Here is a 15,759-nt window from a genome sequence, read left to right on the forward strand (position 1 = left end):
TATGTTCCCAACTCCCCCCTCATCCTTTCCAGGGTAAGAGAGGAAACAGACGGTGGGTTCCGTGGCACCGAGAAGGTGCACAGCTTGTCTACTCCCCGCTGTGCCTGGAAAGATGCAGGTGGACGTTGACCACAGTTGGGGGGAGGCCCCTCTTCACCCCAGACCCAAGGTCATAGCAAGATGAACTGAACTTTCACGGACGCCAGGTCACGTGAGTCTCAAAATTTCATACCCTCAACTCCGGGGGGAGCTCAAGGCAGTTCCTTCCATTGGGGAAGCCACCCACGTTGCAGACCAGAAACCAGAGGCTTGAGTGAGCCACCCAAGGGCACCCAGCTGGAAAGGTGGGAGCTGAACTTAAATTCAAGGCCGCCGATCCTGACTTGGCTCTGGTGGCAGCAGGAAGCCCTACGTGCTTGTCCCATGTGTATCTCAAATTTTGCCTGAAGCCGAACTCGTGATTTCTGGCCACTCCCCACACACATCACGCCCTGGCATGGGCGCTGCAGGTGGGGAGGCTAGGGGGCAGCCTAGAAACAGCTTGTAGTTCAGGAACCACCCAGGCCCGCTGTTGGCTCCCTTCCAGCCGCAAACATGGCAAACTCGGGCTCCTTGGCTGCGACACAGCTGCCCCCTACTGTCCTCCTGCGGTTCCACCCCCCTGCAGAGGCTCCCCCCCACCCCCCCGCCCCGAGTTCCATCAGAATCCATCCACCCCGACTGGCTCTGCTTACGGCCCCATTGCACCGTCCTCACAGCCCAGCTGCTGCTGTCGCTGTGATGCCGAGTCCTCCACGGGCACCTGCTTCCTGGTCCCGGGGCTGTTCCTGGCTCTGGGACCTGGATCCCACGGCCTGGCGTGGCTAGGCCATTGGACACCTGACCGAGAGCTGGCAGGAAGAAAGTGCCTTTGCTGGGATCCGGGCGGGCTTGCCTTCCTGTCTTCTTCCTGTCTAGATGCCTGGGGCGAACTCTGTGCTGGCAGGAAGGCCACGTTGCCGAGCGCCTCTGCCTCCGCCTGCCTGTTCACTTCACGACCCTGTTGTGAACCCAAAATGACATTCCACGGATGCTGCAGGCCAACTCGTGCGCTTTACGGAGGCACATTCTCTCTGATTTCTCCATTTAGGTAACTGAATAAAACCTCTACCCTAGACCAGGCAACCCAGAGTCCTTTTTCTGAAATGGTCACAAATGAAACATGGTTAAGATGCGGAGAGACTGACGCCGCTGGCAGAAGATGACTTTTATCACTGATTCGCTGTAATCACGACCTTGGGGAAACAGCCCTGTATTAAAGAGAAGTTTCTACTGCTTGGTGTTTGTAAATTTTGTCCTGTAGGCTTATAATTTTGAGGACTTGAGTAAACTCATAATTCCCCAGAGGGCATTAATGTAGAAAACGTATTTAAAAAAATGTTTAATTGTTGAGCTATTGCTACAAATGATTGTTCCTCTTTTCTTGCACCATTTGGGCTCAAACATGCGGGGATGAGGGGTGATGAGACGGAGGGGGGAGGCGATGAGGTCTGGGGACGTGAGCGCATCTCTCTCCAAACGGAGAGAGCCTCTCTGCCTCCTGTGTCATGAAGGATGGTGATGTTTCGAACACAGGTCCCAACGCAGAGAACTGGGGAAGCCGCTGCATTTGCCTTAAAAACACGGCCGAGTGTAACAGGGTCCTACAGCACAGCACAGGGACCGATATTCAATATCTTGTAATAACCTACAATGGAAAAGAATCTGAAAACAAATTATATGCATATATGTGTGTGTATAAGTGAATCACTGTGCTGCACAACCTAAACCCACCTGGGAAGAAGCGGGCGTTACAACTATGAGGCAGCAACAGTGGGGATCCAGGTCCTGACGGGCAACTTTCAGACCCAGTTTGCACTCCAGGCCACGTGTCAACCATGCCAGAGAAGCCGTGTGGCGGTCTACACTCGGCACCCATGGAGCCTCGACATCCCGCGATCTGAGGGCCCTCAGCACAAAGAGCCACCCCGTGTGAGTCCTGGGGACCCTGGGGGAGCAGAGGGGACCAGTGAGCCCAGCCCCAGAGGCCCTACAGGGCGAGGACAGCACAGCCGCCTGGCACAGCTGGGCGACGGAGCTGGATCTGTGTGGGGATGGGGTCTGCAGGGCTCCCTCCCACCGCCCACCCCTGGCATGTCCGTCCCTCGGGCAGGTGCAGAGGCAAGCGGCCATGGGGAACCTGCCCCCCTTCTTCGTCCTGGGTCTCCCCCCCCACCCTGCGGCTCCTTGGACTGGAGGCACTTCCCCCCCGGGATGTTCCTCTTCGCCTCCTCTGCCTCTTTCTCCAAGTTGTCATCTCTTTTCTGCTGTCTCTCCTTTTCACTGTAACAATGTGTCCCCAAGGAAGAGGGGACCTGGCCATCCCGACAAAGCCTGTTGTCTACACGGCCAAGGGCAGCCTCTGCACTGACAAAGGCGGTCTTCCCGAGAGGGAGCTGGCGAGCTCCCCGCCACCCTGCCACCTCAGTGCGGGTGCCCTTGCCCCAGGAGCCCCCTTTCCCCTGCCAGCCCTCCAAGTCGGCTGCTCCCTCCTGCTTCCTGCCCACACTGTGTCCCCTGTGTCGCTCCCATCACTGGGGGCCACGTGCTGCCCCGTTTCCTCGACAAAGCTGTAAAAGTGCCAGGGCCTACGGGGAGGGCAGCCTGGGGTCTGAGGGAGGGTCTCTGCCCCCCTTGGGACCATCCTCCCGGCTCCACCACTCACCAGCCAAACTTTGGCCGAAGGGCTGAGCTTTCCTGCCCCTCGGCATCCTTGTCTGTACAGGGAATGTGAGTGGTGCCACCTGCCAGGTTTCCGTGAGGCCCGGATGTGCTATTGTAGGTAAAGCGTGTAAAACAACACATGACACAGTAAGTGCCTGATAAATACCAGCTCCTGGTATCACCATGGATCATCACCGGCATCACCAGTGTTAGTCGTGGCTGTAGAATAATGAGGCAACTGGGGAAGCTTGGTTTACAGCCTCTGCTTAATTGATCAGCAGTCATGTTAACTAAGACACCAAGCACAGTATTGGGAACATATAGGCTTAAATACATATTTAACTCTTCTAACTTAAATTGTACCAAACTTCTTTTAGTAGGAATTCAGATGGTGGGGGCTATCGTATAAATGTATATGGTACATTATATCCATCATGTTTAAGTGTACGTTTATAAGTGCGAGTTGTATACATTGAGTGTACATTGTACAAATTGTATCATATACATTATACTGTGTAGACGTTGTGTGCACACTGTGTAAATTGTAACGTATAAATTATATTATGTAGATATTGAGTGTACATTGTACAAATTGTGTAAGTTGTGTATACGTTGTGTACGCATTGTACAAATTGTATTGCGTAAATTATATTATGTAGACATTGTGTGTACATTTTATAAATTTTATCATATAAATTATATTGTGCAGACATTGTGTGTATATTGTATAAATTATCTCGTATATATTACATTGTGCATTGTGTGTACATTGTATAAACTGTATCATATAAATTGTACTGTGTATACATTGTGCACACATTATACAAATTGTATCGTATCAATTATATTGTGTGGACACTGTGTCAGTGAGTAAGTGTATTGCTAGCATCTACAGAGCCTTCCACACCCCTGCTGCAGAGGGATTTTTGGAGACTCCTCCGTGTGTGGCAGCCGTGAGGAGACCCATCTCTCCCACTTGGCCATCAGTGCCACTACTGAGGAGACGACGTGGGGAAGGTCAGGGCTGGCTGGACGGGCGGGTGGGCGTCTTCCTTCTGTAAAAGGCTGCTTTTCCCTCCTCGTGGACCACAAGAGGGTGTGTGTGGCCACAGAACGCAGACAGAGCTGAGGTGTTGAAAGGAAGGAGGCTGCCTGAATAATCACGGCCTCGCCTTGAGCAGGGGGCAGAGTGGCCGTGGCCGAGCAGCAGAACAGTTACAGGGTGGCGGACAGGCTGCCGGGACCCTGGGCACCCGGGCACCCCGGCATGAGAGATTTAGACCTGGAGCTGGAGTCCTGAGCCTTGCTGCAGGGGCGGGACACCCCAGGGCCTGCTGGTGGGAAGTAACAACTTCCCCTAGGCCAACTGCACCCTGGGCACTGGGGTCCAGGCCGGCTCAGCCTAGACAGGCCCTGCCAGCGTCTGCCCCAGGTACCTACCTGAGCCAGGAGGGCCCCCATGATGGGATTAGTGACCTTATGATGGAGACCCCAGAGAGCTCCCGCCCCTTCCTCCAGGTGAGCACACAGCGGGAAGACGCGTCTGTGAACCAGGAAGCAGGCTCTCACCAGACACAGAATCTGCGGTCACTTTGATCGTGGATGTCCAGCCTCCAGAACCATGAGGAATCAATGCCTGATGTTTATTAGCCACCCAGTCTGTGCAGTTCTGTTATAACAGCCTGGCTGGACTAAGACAGAGATATACTTTTATAAAAACCCTGAATTGCTAAATTTCAACTTTGTGCACATTGAAAGTAAAACATGAATATTACAGTTTCTTTGTTTCCCCACAAATTCAGTAGAAATCCTCACAGGCAAGTGGCCACCCTCCACCCCGGCTCTCACCAACCACAACCTCTCCACGCTGCCTGCATGGATTTCTACCTGTTCTTTATAACCAGCGTCACCAAAATTAGCCTGGTGTTGAGATCACCTGTCCAGTGATTTCCAAGGGAAGAGACACATTCGATTCCCTGACGCCCGGGCTTTTGGGGCAACGTGGTGGTGAGGGTGCACATTCGGGTGGAAAAGGGGAAGGACAGGGAAGGTAGGTGGGTTCTGTACACCACCCCACCCCCAGACCCCCGGCACCTTCTGCCAAAGCCTGCAGGACTCAGGGAAGGTCCCCAGAGACCAGGTGTGTCGCTCTGTCTAGAGACGCACAGGAGCCCAGCTCCTCAGCTTGGGGTCTTTGTGGCCAGAGTCGCTCTAAGTCGGGGTCTGCTGTGCTGGTGGGTCTCAGGATGTGGTGGGGTCCCGTCCTAATCCCAACCCCCCAGGGAACAGAAGGTAAACAGCCAAGAAACTGTGGCCATGAGGAACGCCTTGCTGAGGCAGAAAGAAATCAGCCCTTTTCAGGAAAATAATTAGGACCCAGGACTGTCCCTTTCTGCTTGTAGGACCTGTAAAGCTGCAGCTGTCTTTCGGAGGTCATTCTGGAATTGCTGGGGCTGGACATGCGGCCAGGGCAGAGCTGACCCAAGCGTCTGGGAGAGTGAGGCCCCTGGGGTCATGAGGGGGACCCCGCAGGCGTCTGCTGCAATTTCAGGGTGTCCTTGGGTAGAACATCTCGGACAGTGTTAAACTGTCTCAAAGCCAAGTAGGTGTGATTTCCACACTGTCTGTAACCCAAGCCCATTTAAAATCTGGAGACAGCTCCAACGCTAATTTGTGGCAGCAATATTAACAGTTCTGTGTTACAGCGGTTAAGGTGCTGCCTCTGTTGAAGGAGACAGACCAGCAGGACTGTGAAATTAGAAAAACAACCTGTGAAGTGTCCGGGGCGGCGGGGGTCACCCTGGCTTTTGGGAGAAGGACAGCAGGTCTGTTTGTGTCCCAAAGTGCAGCTGTTGAGAACGAGGTGACAGTCAAGCCCCTGGTCTAATTCTGCAGCTAATTCTGGGGGCAGATTCCATGAAATGGATTGCGTACGGGAGCTCTGATCCAAGTTTGCTATAAAATGCTGGACTCTGAAAGCACTGTTCATTTCCATTATGTTATATGCCCCCATGGTTCCCCCCTCCCAGCAGTGAGAGCTGCACCACCAGGGAACAGAGTAGGTGCGGGTTAAGTGTGCCGAGTGCCTGACAAGTGGCCAGGACAGGCCTGGGGTGTCCGCTCCCTAGAAGGACCTGCAAAGGGCTTGAGAAGCAAGCAGGCTTCATGGCTAGTTTTAAAGGCATCCCCTTCTTACTCTCGGGGAGAAAGTGTTTTAGTTGCTTTGACTAAATCTTTGAGACACTGTTAGTTCCACTGCAGCCTGACATGGAAATTAAAAAAACAAAAACAAAAACAAACAAAAAAAGGGAATCACTGCGGGTGAAGAGAGACTCAGGAACAAGACAATAAACCTGGTAGTTTTCAAACGAGGGGCGATGTGTCACCACCTCTCCCGCTTCCTGCATCACGGTAACTTTTAGTCACTTTCTTTCTTCTCTCATCACATGGGAGCTCTTCTGTTTCCACGGAGCCAAAATGCTGAGAGATAAGCCTTTCTGGTTGAATTTAACGCTTTTATTAATTAACTCTTTTCCTGCTAGGGGTGGGACGTGAAGACCACAGAGATCTAGATTTTGTGATTTTACTTTTGTTTTTTTTTTTATAACAAGGATGTTCCAGGTAATGAGCATTTATATTCTGACATGGTCTCGTTATTGCTTCCAAGTTTCCCGTGAACCTAGAGGAAATCTGAGGGCTGGCTCTCCCGCCAACCCCTGGGCTCTGCTTTCACCCTGTCAGCTGGTGTTTGTAGAGCGTCCATTCGCTTGGGCCTGCGCCGTTAGAGAATTTAATAAAGTCGTGTTCTCATCACTCTAGCAAAGAGACCTGAAGTCAGATCTCATGAAACTGAAGGAACGAATCAGCCTGGTTCTGAGAAAACCCCCAGGTTGAGGAAATGGTGGAAATCTGATACCGCAGAAATCCACACCTGTGATTTTAATCTTTATTGAGAATGTTATTCTTCAGGACTGTTTTAGAATGGAGGCTGAAACTTTTTACCTCAGCCTGGCCGGGCAGACACCTCCCTTGTCCACAGAAGGTGATGTCTGGGCGCCAAGGGTGGTGGTTCTTGGGGGTCTGACCCGAGGGACGTCTGGGGGGCTGTGTTGCTCAGAGCTGTCCCCACAACGGGGCGAGCGTCCGACCCACCGAGCTGGCCCTGCCGTGATCTGCTCTGTGGCTGAGGCCGAACAGCCCAGGGCCCCCGACAGAGCAGGTCCTGACCCACCTGCGCGGGGATCAGCACGGCAGGAGCCTCGTCCTGGATTTCCGGCAGCCGGGCCCGGAGTGGCGTTTTATACACGCTCCCCCCACGACCGACACCTTAGAAGATTTTTGCTCATTTTTCATCACTTAAATAGGGGAGCTCCCCCAGGGATGGTTCTGACACTTCACTCAGAGGAGACTGAGCCTTTGGTTCAAAGCCCTGAGCAGAGGCGCCATCTCTTCATTTGCTTCTGCAGCGGCAGGAGCCGGCGAGCGAGCCTTAGAAGCAGACCCCTGGTGTGTCCTGCACACCAAGCCCACCCTGTGGGGCAGAACCCAGACTGCGGGCAGACAGCGTTAAATACTGAGCTTGAGACCCAAGGTCCAGAAGCTGTGTCGCTTCAGCGGTGACCGCTGCTGCCACCCCCCGCCTCTCCTCCCACCCCACCCGGACTTGGGCAGGGTCCCTCACAGCTCAGTGGTGGGAGCTGCCCTTCCTGGGGGTGTGGACGGCGGTTCGGGGGGCCCTGCCAGGGCTGGGGGGCCTGGCTTGTCTCCTGGCACAGGTGCTGATGGCGCAGTTAGACAGGTAACAAAGGTCATGCCTCTGGCCACCAGGACCTGCGTGAGCAGGAAGCATGCGGTGTAGATGGCGCTGTGCAGAGGAGGAAAGCAAAGCAGCATTTACAGGCACCCTTGGAATCTTTGTTTTGAAGCTCAGTCCCTGAATCCAGACCATGTCCAGGGTGGGATTCGAATTTAATAAAGCCGCAGAGGGCGCCTGGTCCTGAGCGCCCGGCATGCCGGCCCCACCACCCTGCTGCAGGGGCGAGGGGAGTAGGTAATGAGCCTCCAAGACGGGTCTGGTGTGATGGACGGGCTGCGGCCCTCCCGCTGCTCCGCTCTCTCCATCATCCAGTCTGGGTGTTAGCGGACTGTCAGGGAAAAATAATTTAGTGGCTGTGGCTTTAACTGATGTGCTGCATTCTGGGGTCAAATGACTGTTACAAAGTAGTGGTGCCGCCTGGTTCCTGCATCGTGAGAGCTCAGGGTTGACAACATGAAAGGAAAAGGCATCATGGCCGGAACTCACTGACATCATTCAACTCATGGGGATTGGGGTGGGGGGGCAGTGGGAGCTGGAGGAAGGACACTTCTTGCTAAGCAGCATCGGGCAGAGGAGGAGGGGGCGCCCACAGCCCGCGGGGAGGGGGACCTTCCAGGGACGGTGGCGGGAGGACACGGGCCAAGGGCAGCCTGGGGTCATCTAGGCCGCGGGGGGCAAAGGGGCTTCCGTGGGAGCTGCTGGTGGGTTTGAGCTACAGACGGTGGTTGGTGGGTGGAGACGCCAGGCAGGAAGGAGGAGGAGAAGAAAAGAGGTGGGCTGGAGGAGTAGGGAAGGGACAGCAGGGCTGCAGTGTTTCTGGCGGGGACTCATGTCAACACCACACAGCCGCTTTTACCTGGATTGTGTATTATCTGAGGGTGGGTCGAAAGGCAAGACGCATGGAGGTTATGGGCTACCCCCCTCCAACCCGCTCCTAGATGGTGCAGTAAATATTTGAAAATAAATGAATGAATTGGGGGCAGAGGTAGCAGGAGAAACAGCTGCCCCCCGCCATGGGGTCCCCTGTTCAATGGAACCTTCATACGGCCAAGCTGTGGGGACCAGACCAATGTCTGCTGTGCCCGTTTGTGCTCTGCACCTGCCAGAGTCAAATAAATATTTGTTGGATGGATGAATGGATGGATGGATGAATGGATAGACAGGTGGATGGGTGGATGGATGGATGGATGGGTGGATGGATGGACAGGTGGGTGGATGGATGGACAGGTGGATGGATGGATGGAAGGATGGATGGATGGATGGATGGATGGGTGGATGGGTGGATGCTTGCTCCTGGTTTTGATTCAACATAGGGTTCTGTCCTAGTGCATTTGTTTGGTTCACTGTCCAGAACCCCTCCAGTTGCCTGAATCTGGGTGGTGCCCTGGTTTCTCTAGTGGACACGTGACCTCCTGAGGCAAACAGTGGATTCTACGTGAGGTGCTGTGAGGTAAAGATGCCCTGATCTGAGCAATGACTTACAAGTGCCGAGTTCTGACTACGGATCCTGAGCTGGGCTAAAGGCCTTTAACTGTAAAACCTTTCTCTCCTCCATTGATGCCAAAAGTGAATGAGAATAACTTCCTGTAACTAATACCTTAGAGATGCCCACAGATAGTTCTCAAAATGGTAAGAGAAAAGATAATTTGCATAAATAAGCAGTTACAAGAATAGGAAGGAAGAGCTTGCAAAGTGGTACAAGAATATTTCCCGACACAAGGACGGTGCACGAAATACTTCCTGAGTGAGGGAGGTGAGCTCTGTGAGAAGCACGCGTGTTCTCTTGTGTGACGAGGCCCTGGAGGCGGCATGAGGCAAGGCCCAGCCCGGAGCTCCTCCCTCCGCCTGGCCCTCTGCTCAGGCAGCGTTCTCCAGCCTCCGGAGCCAGAAACTCAGCCCAAACCAGCACCGAACTCGCGTTCCCACCACAGGCTCCCTCGGCCCAGCCGCAGATAGTCACTGAGGGGCCTTCCTGCCCCTCAGTCCTCTCTGGGGTCAGGAACCCTGCCGCCCCAAACCCCTGCTGCCCCCACTGCCCCCGCACAGCTGGTGTCACCATCACCAAGGTGACCAGTTGCCCAGCTCTCCCTTCCCTCTGCTAAGTCGGGACCAACAGTTTTTCCATTCACACGCTTCCAGGCTCTCTCTCCCCAGAGCCGGCACACGGCTCCGACGCTGCAGTGGGAGAGGCAGCGCCTGGCTTGTCTGGGGGGGTGCGGGCGCCTCCCACTCACAGGGAGAGAGCAGGGGGTCCTCTGCTGCCCCGTCCCTGCTCCCAGGCACCCCCGCACCCCAAGGACGCCGCCCGCCAGCAGCTACCGGAGAGCTCTCACCTGAGGCAGGAGGTGACTTTTACTCCTGCTGGGGACGTGGCCGGGCAGCCGGATGTCGAAGAGGGCCTGCAGGGCGGCCTGGGCCGCCTGGCCCTTGGCCAGCTTCTTGCTGCGTCCTGAGCCTTCGAATGTTCTCCCGTCCACGCTCACGGCCATGACGAAGCTCTGGGCGCGCCTCTTCTCGGGCTCCGAGAGGCACACGTAGCGCAGGCCCGAGCGCAGCTCGTTCAGCAGCACCACTGGGTTCCTTGCACCTGGAGCCGCGGGGCCCCCCAGGTCCAGGTCCAGGTCCAGGTCCAGCGGGCGGCCCAGTAGCCGGCCCCGCCGGCAGGCCGTGGCCAAGCGCTCGGGGGCGGCAGGGCGGCGGCCCGGGAAGCCCTCGCTGGGGGCCGTGGGCTCGAACCGCTGGAACAGGGAGTCTGGGAAGTCGGCCTGGTCGGAGGTGAAGTCTGGGGCTGTGCCGCCTGGGGCCGGGTGGGCCTGGCAGGCGTTGGGGAGCTGCACGAAGGACCTGAGGGCCAGCTCAGCCGCCCGCATCTTGGCCTTCTTCTTGGTGGGCCCGGTGCCCTCGAAGGTGAGCCCATTCACATCCACGGCCACGGCGAAGACGGGCGCGTGCACCGGGCCAGTCTGCGACACCGTGCGGAACTGCAGGCCCGGCCGCAGCTCGTGCAGCTGCACCAGCGCGTTCTTGGGTGCCACGGACCACGAGAGCCTCCTCCAGAGGAGCCGCAGCTGGCACAGGTGGCCGCCATTGCCCTCCTCCAGTGGCCGCTTCCTCTTCAGGCCGGGTGCGCCCCCTCGGGCCCTGTCCCCGGAGGGTGGCAGCCTGGTCTCCAGGTTGCTCACGTTGCGGTTTTCCTTCACGTCGGCGCTGCTGGTACCTGGAGGTGAGAACAAACAGCGTGACCCGGGGCTGTGGCCCAACCGAGGGCGTCGTTGCAGGTCACCCCCTGCAACACTCGGCCACCGGACACCAGCCGGCCTGGCACCCTCTGGAGGCCATGGGGAAACCACATGGGCAGCACCTTGGATCACAGGCCCGCAGAACTGACCGCACCCCTGCAGGTGGGGGTTAGGGCCCAGAGGAGGGGACCCCGCCCCGTGAGGTGCCCGGAGTGCACTGAGTGGGGTGGACACACACGCAGGGAGCGTGTCCCCACTCGGGGCTGTTCCCAGCTGCCCTCTGAGTGCCGCCGGGTCCCTGCACAGGCCCCCAGACCCCCCAAACCAAAGGAACACGTGGCCTCTCTCTCCATCGGGTTTGGGTGACGCGGAGGTCAGGGAGGCCTTGCCCTCGGGGTGGAACGTGAGGGAATTGTGTGCTCACACCCTGGACGCTGGGTGGCACTTAGGCTTAGTGAACTATATCTAGATGCCTCTACATAGATGAAGCTCTGAAATATAATGTTAGATGATAAAAGCAACTTGCAAAATAATACACAGAGGCTATGGTTAATAAGTTATAAGAACACAGAGGTTACACAGCATTCATGCCTCCACACAGGTGGTAAAGCTCAGACACGTCCCAACTCCCTTGGGACACAGGGAGGAACACAGGCTCAGAGGGTGGCTTCGTTTGTATCTGTGAGGTTTTCTGTCTTTTGCACAAAAAGGTATGAAGCAAATTTAGCAAAATCAGCATTTGCTAACTGTGTGAGAGGAAGGCGGGTAATGACAATTTTGTTTTCTGGTCCGGCCCTCTTGGACCACCCTCCTCCAACACAGCTGTTCCATTTAGGGAACCTCAGCCGTGGGTCCCCACGTGGCCACAGATGTGCGTCCCGCTGCCCTGGCCGACGTGCTTCTAGAACGCCCGACCCTTGGGTTTCCCCAAGAGGCTCTGAGGATGACAGTGCTGGGCTGGGGGTTACCCTTCCCTGACCTCACTCACACCTTCACTCTGGCCCCTCACTCCTAAAATGCACTCCGGGGTGGGTTATGGCCCTGTTTTCTAGGAGAGGAAACTGGGGTCCCACGTGGTGAAACAGCTGCCCCAGGGACACACAGTCGGTTAATCGGGGGAGGTGTGACTGCATTCAGGAACGTCTGCTGTGGCTGGGAAGGCGATTTTACGGCAACTCGGTCACTTTCTTGTCCGTTTCACAGACACGGAGCTGGGGAGAGGGGGATGCCGAGGGGAACTCTGCTGACAGTGTGGATGGACGCGGGAGGAAGCAGCCAGGCTCGGGGCCACGCAGGACCTTGATGCCCGCAGATTTCTCCGTAGGAACTCATTCAGCAAGTGGAAACCTGAGGGGTTCTACTGCCAGCCCACAGCGCGTAGGCAGACTTTGAGCGTGTCTCCCTCACCCCAGCCTGAGAGCCGGCAGCGGGAAGACACGCTGGGTCAGTGACCTGGTCCTGACGGTGCAGCTGCTGGATGGTCACCACGAGAGAAGGACCGTCTCACAGGCACGCAGGACACGCTGAAGACCGGCGCCCTCGAGAGGCGTCCTGGCTCCAGCTCGGGGCCAGCCCTCCTCGACCACGTCGTCACCAGCAGGTGTGCTCCGCGGAAAGCGTCAGGCTCCGACTTCAGAGCGCTGTTTGCTGAAACCTCAGTGGCTCTGAGTTGCGAGGTGGGCTATCAGCATTCCTCCAGCAGTTTGCTTCTGTAAAACAGTTGGTTTGCAGACGTCGTTTTGTTCAAAGGGGTGAACCTGAGCGTTTTATAAGTTAGAGGTGGGCAACATTTGTTTACAGTCTATTTCGGTAGAAATAATTACCTTCCAAGTATCCACACTGAGTCTCAGCCTCTTTTTTTGGTCATTGTGCATATTGGGTGCACACACAGCAAGGAGTTCTGCCATTTGGGGTATTTCGGGCCAAGGAGTGGTAGATGGGAATAACCGTGCAGTTTCCCAAACCGAAGGTAAAGATGGAAAAAAAATAACCCAATCCAAGAAGCCCACAGCAGATTGCCCAGAAACGCACTGGGAGCTCTCTAATTTCTTATTGATTTCCCACGACGTGGGGATTGAGTGTGGCTGTGAGTGTAATTAAAGTGGCTGGCGTGTCAGATGCCCTCTGAACCTTCTGAGGAGAAGGTTTATCTTGGGGGAACAGCCCGGCAGACCCAGGTTCCCCTCCACTTGCACTGAAACTGCTTCCACACTCTTCTCTTCGACATCCTAGGACTGTCATCCTTAAAGTCTAAAGTGAGCCACGGAGATCCGAGTGTGGGTGAAGACCCCTTCCTCGGTAATCAGTAATTAATAAAAGTTGATGGGAGTGCAGACTTCTGGGCTCCATCCTGATATGCTCTCTGGGGGTGATGTCACACGCCGGTTTTTGCAAATGAGCAGATTAGGGGTTCTGCTCCCACAACATGGCCCAGATGCTCCGTTTAACTGGCCTCCTGAGTTTGCGTGAGGTCAGGGAAGCGGCAGGGTGGGCAGTGGTCACTCCACGGCTCTGGGGTCAAGCAGGTGAGAGGTCACAGTCTCCCCCGACCTTGGTGTGTATGACCTTGGGCAGTCCCTCCACCTGCCTGAACTCCATTTTCTTAAGAGGATAAATGTGGGTTTTGTTAGCACTTGCCTTAGGGCTTATTATGAGGTTGAGCTAGAGAACACCCGTAAAGGACTTAGCAAAACCCCTGACACTGAGGAGAGTCAACTGCATTTTTGAGAAGAGCGGGAAAAAGGGAGGCAGACACTTCTAAGCTGCATCTTCTTGTCAAGGCCCAACTTCCCTGCTTATTTCATGAGTTGGGCTTCCAGGACCCCCAGAAAGAAGAGGTGGAGACACACGGGCTCTCGTGATGCAGTCTCGGGCCAAGGAGGGGTGGCGAGGGGGAGACCCTGCCCTGCTGGTCTGGTGCCACTGAGGTTTGCCAGCCTGGCTCTGCTGGACCCCACGCCCCTTCGCCAGGCCCCTGCCAGGTCCATGCGATCCTCTTACAGAACTGTAGCTCTGATCCCACAAATTCACGTTTCCTTCTTCTGCAGCCCCCTCCCCGACCCAGGAAATGATTCTCATTTTCTCCTCCCTTGAGTCGATAGGTTTCACACACCCGGCGTCAGAGAGAATAACCCAGAGGTGGACAGTCTAGAGGCTGAGAAGCCTCGCTCCTGGCAGACTGGGGAAGCTGTCCCCCACCTGCTTCCCCAGGTCCGGGCATTGCAGGACCCACGCATCTCCCAGACCAGGGCTCTGCTCCTCAGCCCATGGCCGAATGCTGGGGTCACCCTGAGGTGGGGACAGGGCAGGGCCTAGTCTCTGCCTGCCCTCCTGGCCTGGCTGCTCCCTGGGCCCCCCTGGGGCAGGTTGCCGACCTTAACCCTTTATCTGGGTACGCCGGGGGCACCCTGGGCTGATCTGGTGTCTGCTCAGGACATGCAAAAGGGAACTGGATGCAGCCTCACACAGCGGCCAGCACGACAGATCGCCCTTCTCATGCACACGTGGGCAAAGGTCATGCTGATCCCGCGTCGTTGCGAGCCCGTTCTCGCAGGGGACGCTTTTCCCCAGCTCTCCAGGGGTGGGTTTTGTCCTGTCACCTGCGGAGGCCCTGCCGACTCCAGAAGGTGTTTGCACCAGGTGGTCCATCCCTAGAGGCGGGAGGGAAAAGTGTGGGCAGGACTCCGGGTGCTGGCGGCTGAGCGGTGTACAAACAGAACCGGCCACACGGGACTTTTCCAGGATCAGTGGAGACAATGAACAAAAACTTTCAGCGCAATCTGTGAACGTCGCAGGCTCCAGACCGAGTGCTTTGTGTTATGGTGACTGATCATGACCACTGAGGACGGAACAGCTGCCGTTGCCTTTTTAAGTCCTAGGGAAGAGTGGCGGCCCCGCTGCTGGAATGCTCCCAGGGTTCTGGGTGCAGGAGTTGGTCAGAGAATGTTTATTGTGTGATAAAAGCAATCTGATTCTGAAAATGTGTGCGTTGTACACTGGAAGCAGTTCCAGTGGACAGTTCATACGAGGATATAACAATTAGTGGGTCCTTTAATCCCACTCTGGAATTCATTCTCCAAATAACTGTTATTTTCACCAGTCGTAGCTCAGAGGCTCATACATGTCAGAGCTGGGAGTAGCTCTGCAGGAAACCCACCTCCCACTGTGTGTGAGGGGCCGGCCTGGGGAAGGCACATATTAAAAGTCAGCAGTGCACTGAAGTCCCCTTAATGGCTCACCTGCCCCCCCCCGCCCCCTCTGTTTCTGTCTGTCTCTGTCCATCTGTCTCTCTGTACAAGCACAGGGCGGGGCCTCAGCCCTGCAGGAGGCGAACAGGGGCTGTGAGGGGTCCGGGGCCCACTGTGCCCCACCTGGGGCTCACACCACAGTCCCCGCAGAAAACGTCTGACTTGGATGCCAAGTGCCTTCCCTCAAGGCAGCCTCGGAGGCCACGTGTCTTGTGTGCCCCCGCGGGCGGTTGCGGCCTCGACCCTGGGAACTCTCCTGTCCTCGCCGAACCCGACAAGACATCCATGACCACACGTGTCGAAGGTCCGTGTGGGCAGCCTCAGTTTTCCAGACAGTCACACGTGTCCTTCTGTTGTGGAAATCAGGAAAAAAAGAGGCAAATAACCTCAAACGACATGAGATAAATACCACCCGCGGCAGTAATAGAACCATCGCTGGCAAAGTGAAGACCGCCAGGCACAGAGGGGAACGTCTGAGTCAGAGACACGGGAGGAGAACGTGAAACGGAATTATTTCCCTCTGCTTCTGTCACCCCGACCCTCTCCTGAGCCCCGGGAGCACCCACCCTGCTTGACAGAAAGCGTCAGCCCAGGCAGTGCTACAGTCAAAGGTCCAACACATACAAGAACTGCATTTTGTGGGGAAAGAGCAGATTTTTATATTGGCCTGGCTGTGGCTGGGCTTTCACTTTCCAGGTGAGAGACATTCTTCCAA

The 15,759-nt window shown here is 55.9% G+C and overlaps 1 protein-coding gene across 1 annotated transcript in view; it reads right to left on the reverse strand.

Moving 5' to 3' along the window:
• The window catches only part of ADARB2 (adenosine deaminase RNA specific B2 (inactive)), a 372,666-nt gene that overhangs the window by 85,520 nt on the left and 271,387 nt on the right, over positions 1-15,759 (reverse strand). The window contains exon 3 of the mRNA XM_068538263.1: positions 9,892-10,775. Within this exon, the coding sequence (XP_068394364.1) occupies positions 9,892-10,775 (884 nt within the window). The remainder of the gene's footprint in view (positions 1-9,891; positions 10,776-15,759) is intronic.

This window comes from Eschrichtius robustus, chromosome 1 (assembly GCF_028021215.1).
Source record: "Eschrichtius robustus isolate mEscRob2 chromosome 1, mEscRob2.pri, whole genome shotgun sequence".
NCBI lineage: Eukaryota > Metazoa > Chordata > Mammalia > Artiodactyla > Eschrichtiidae > Eschrichtius > Eschrichtius robustus.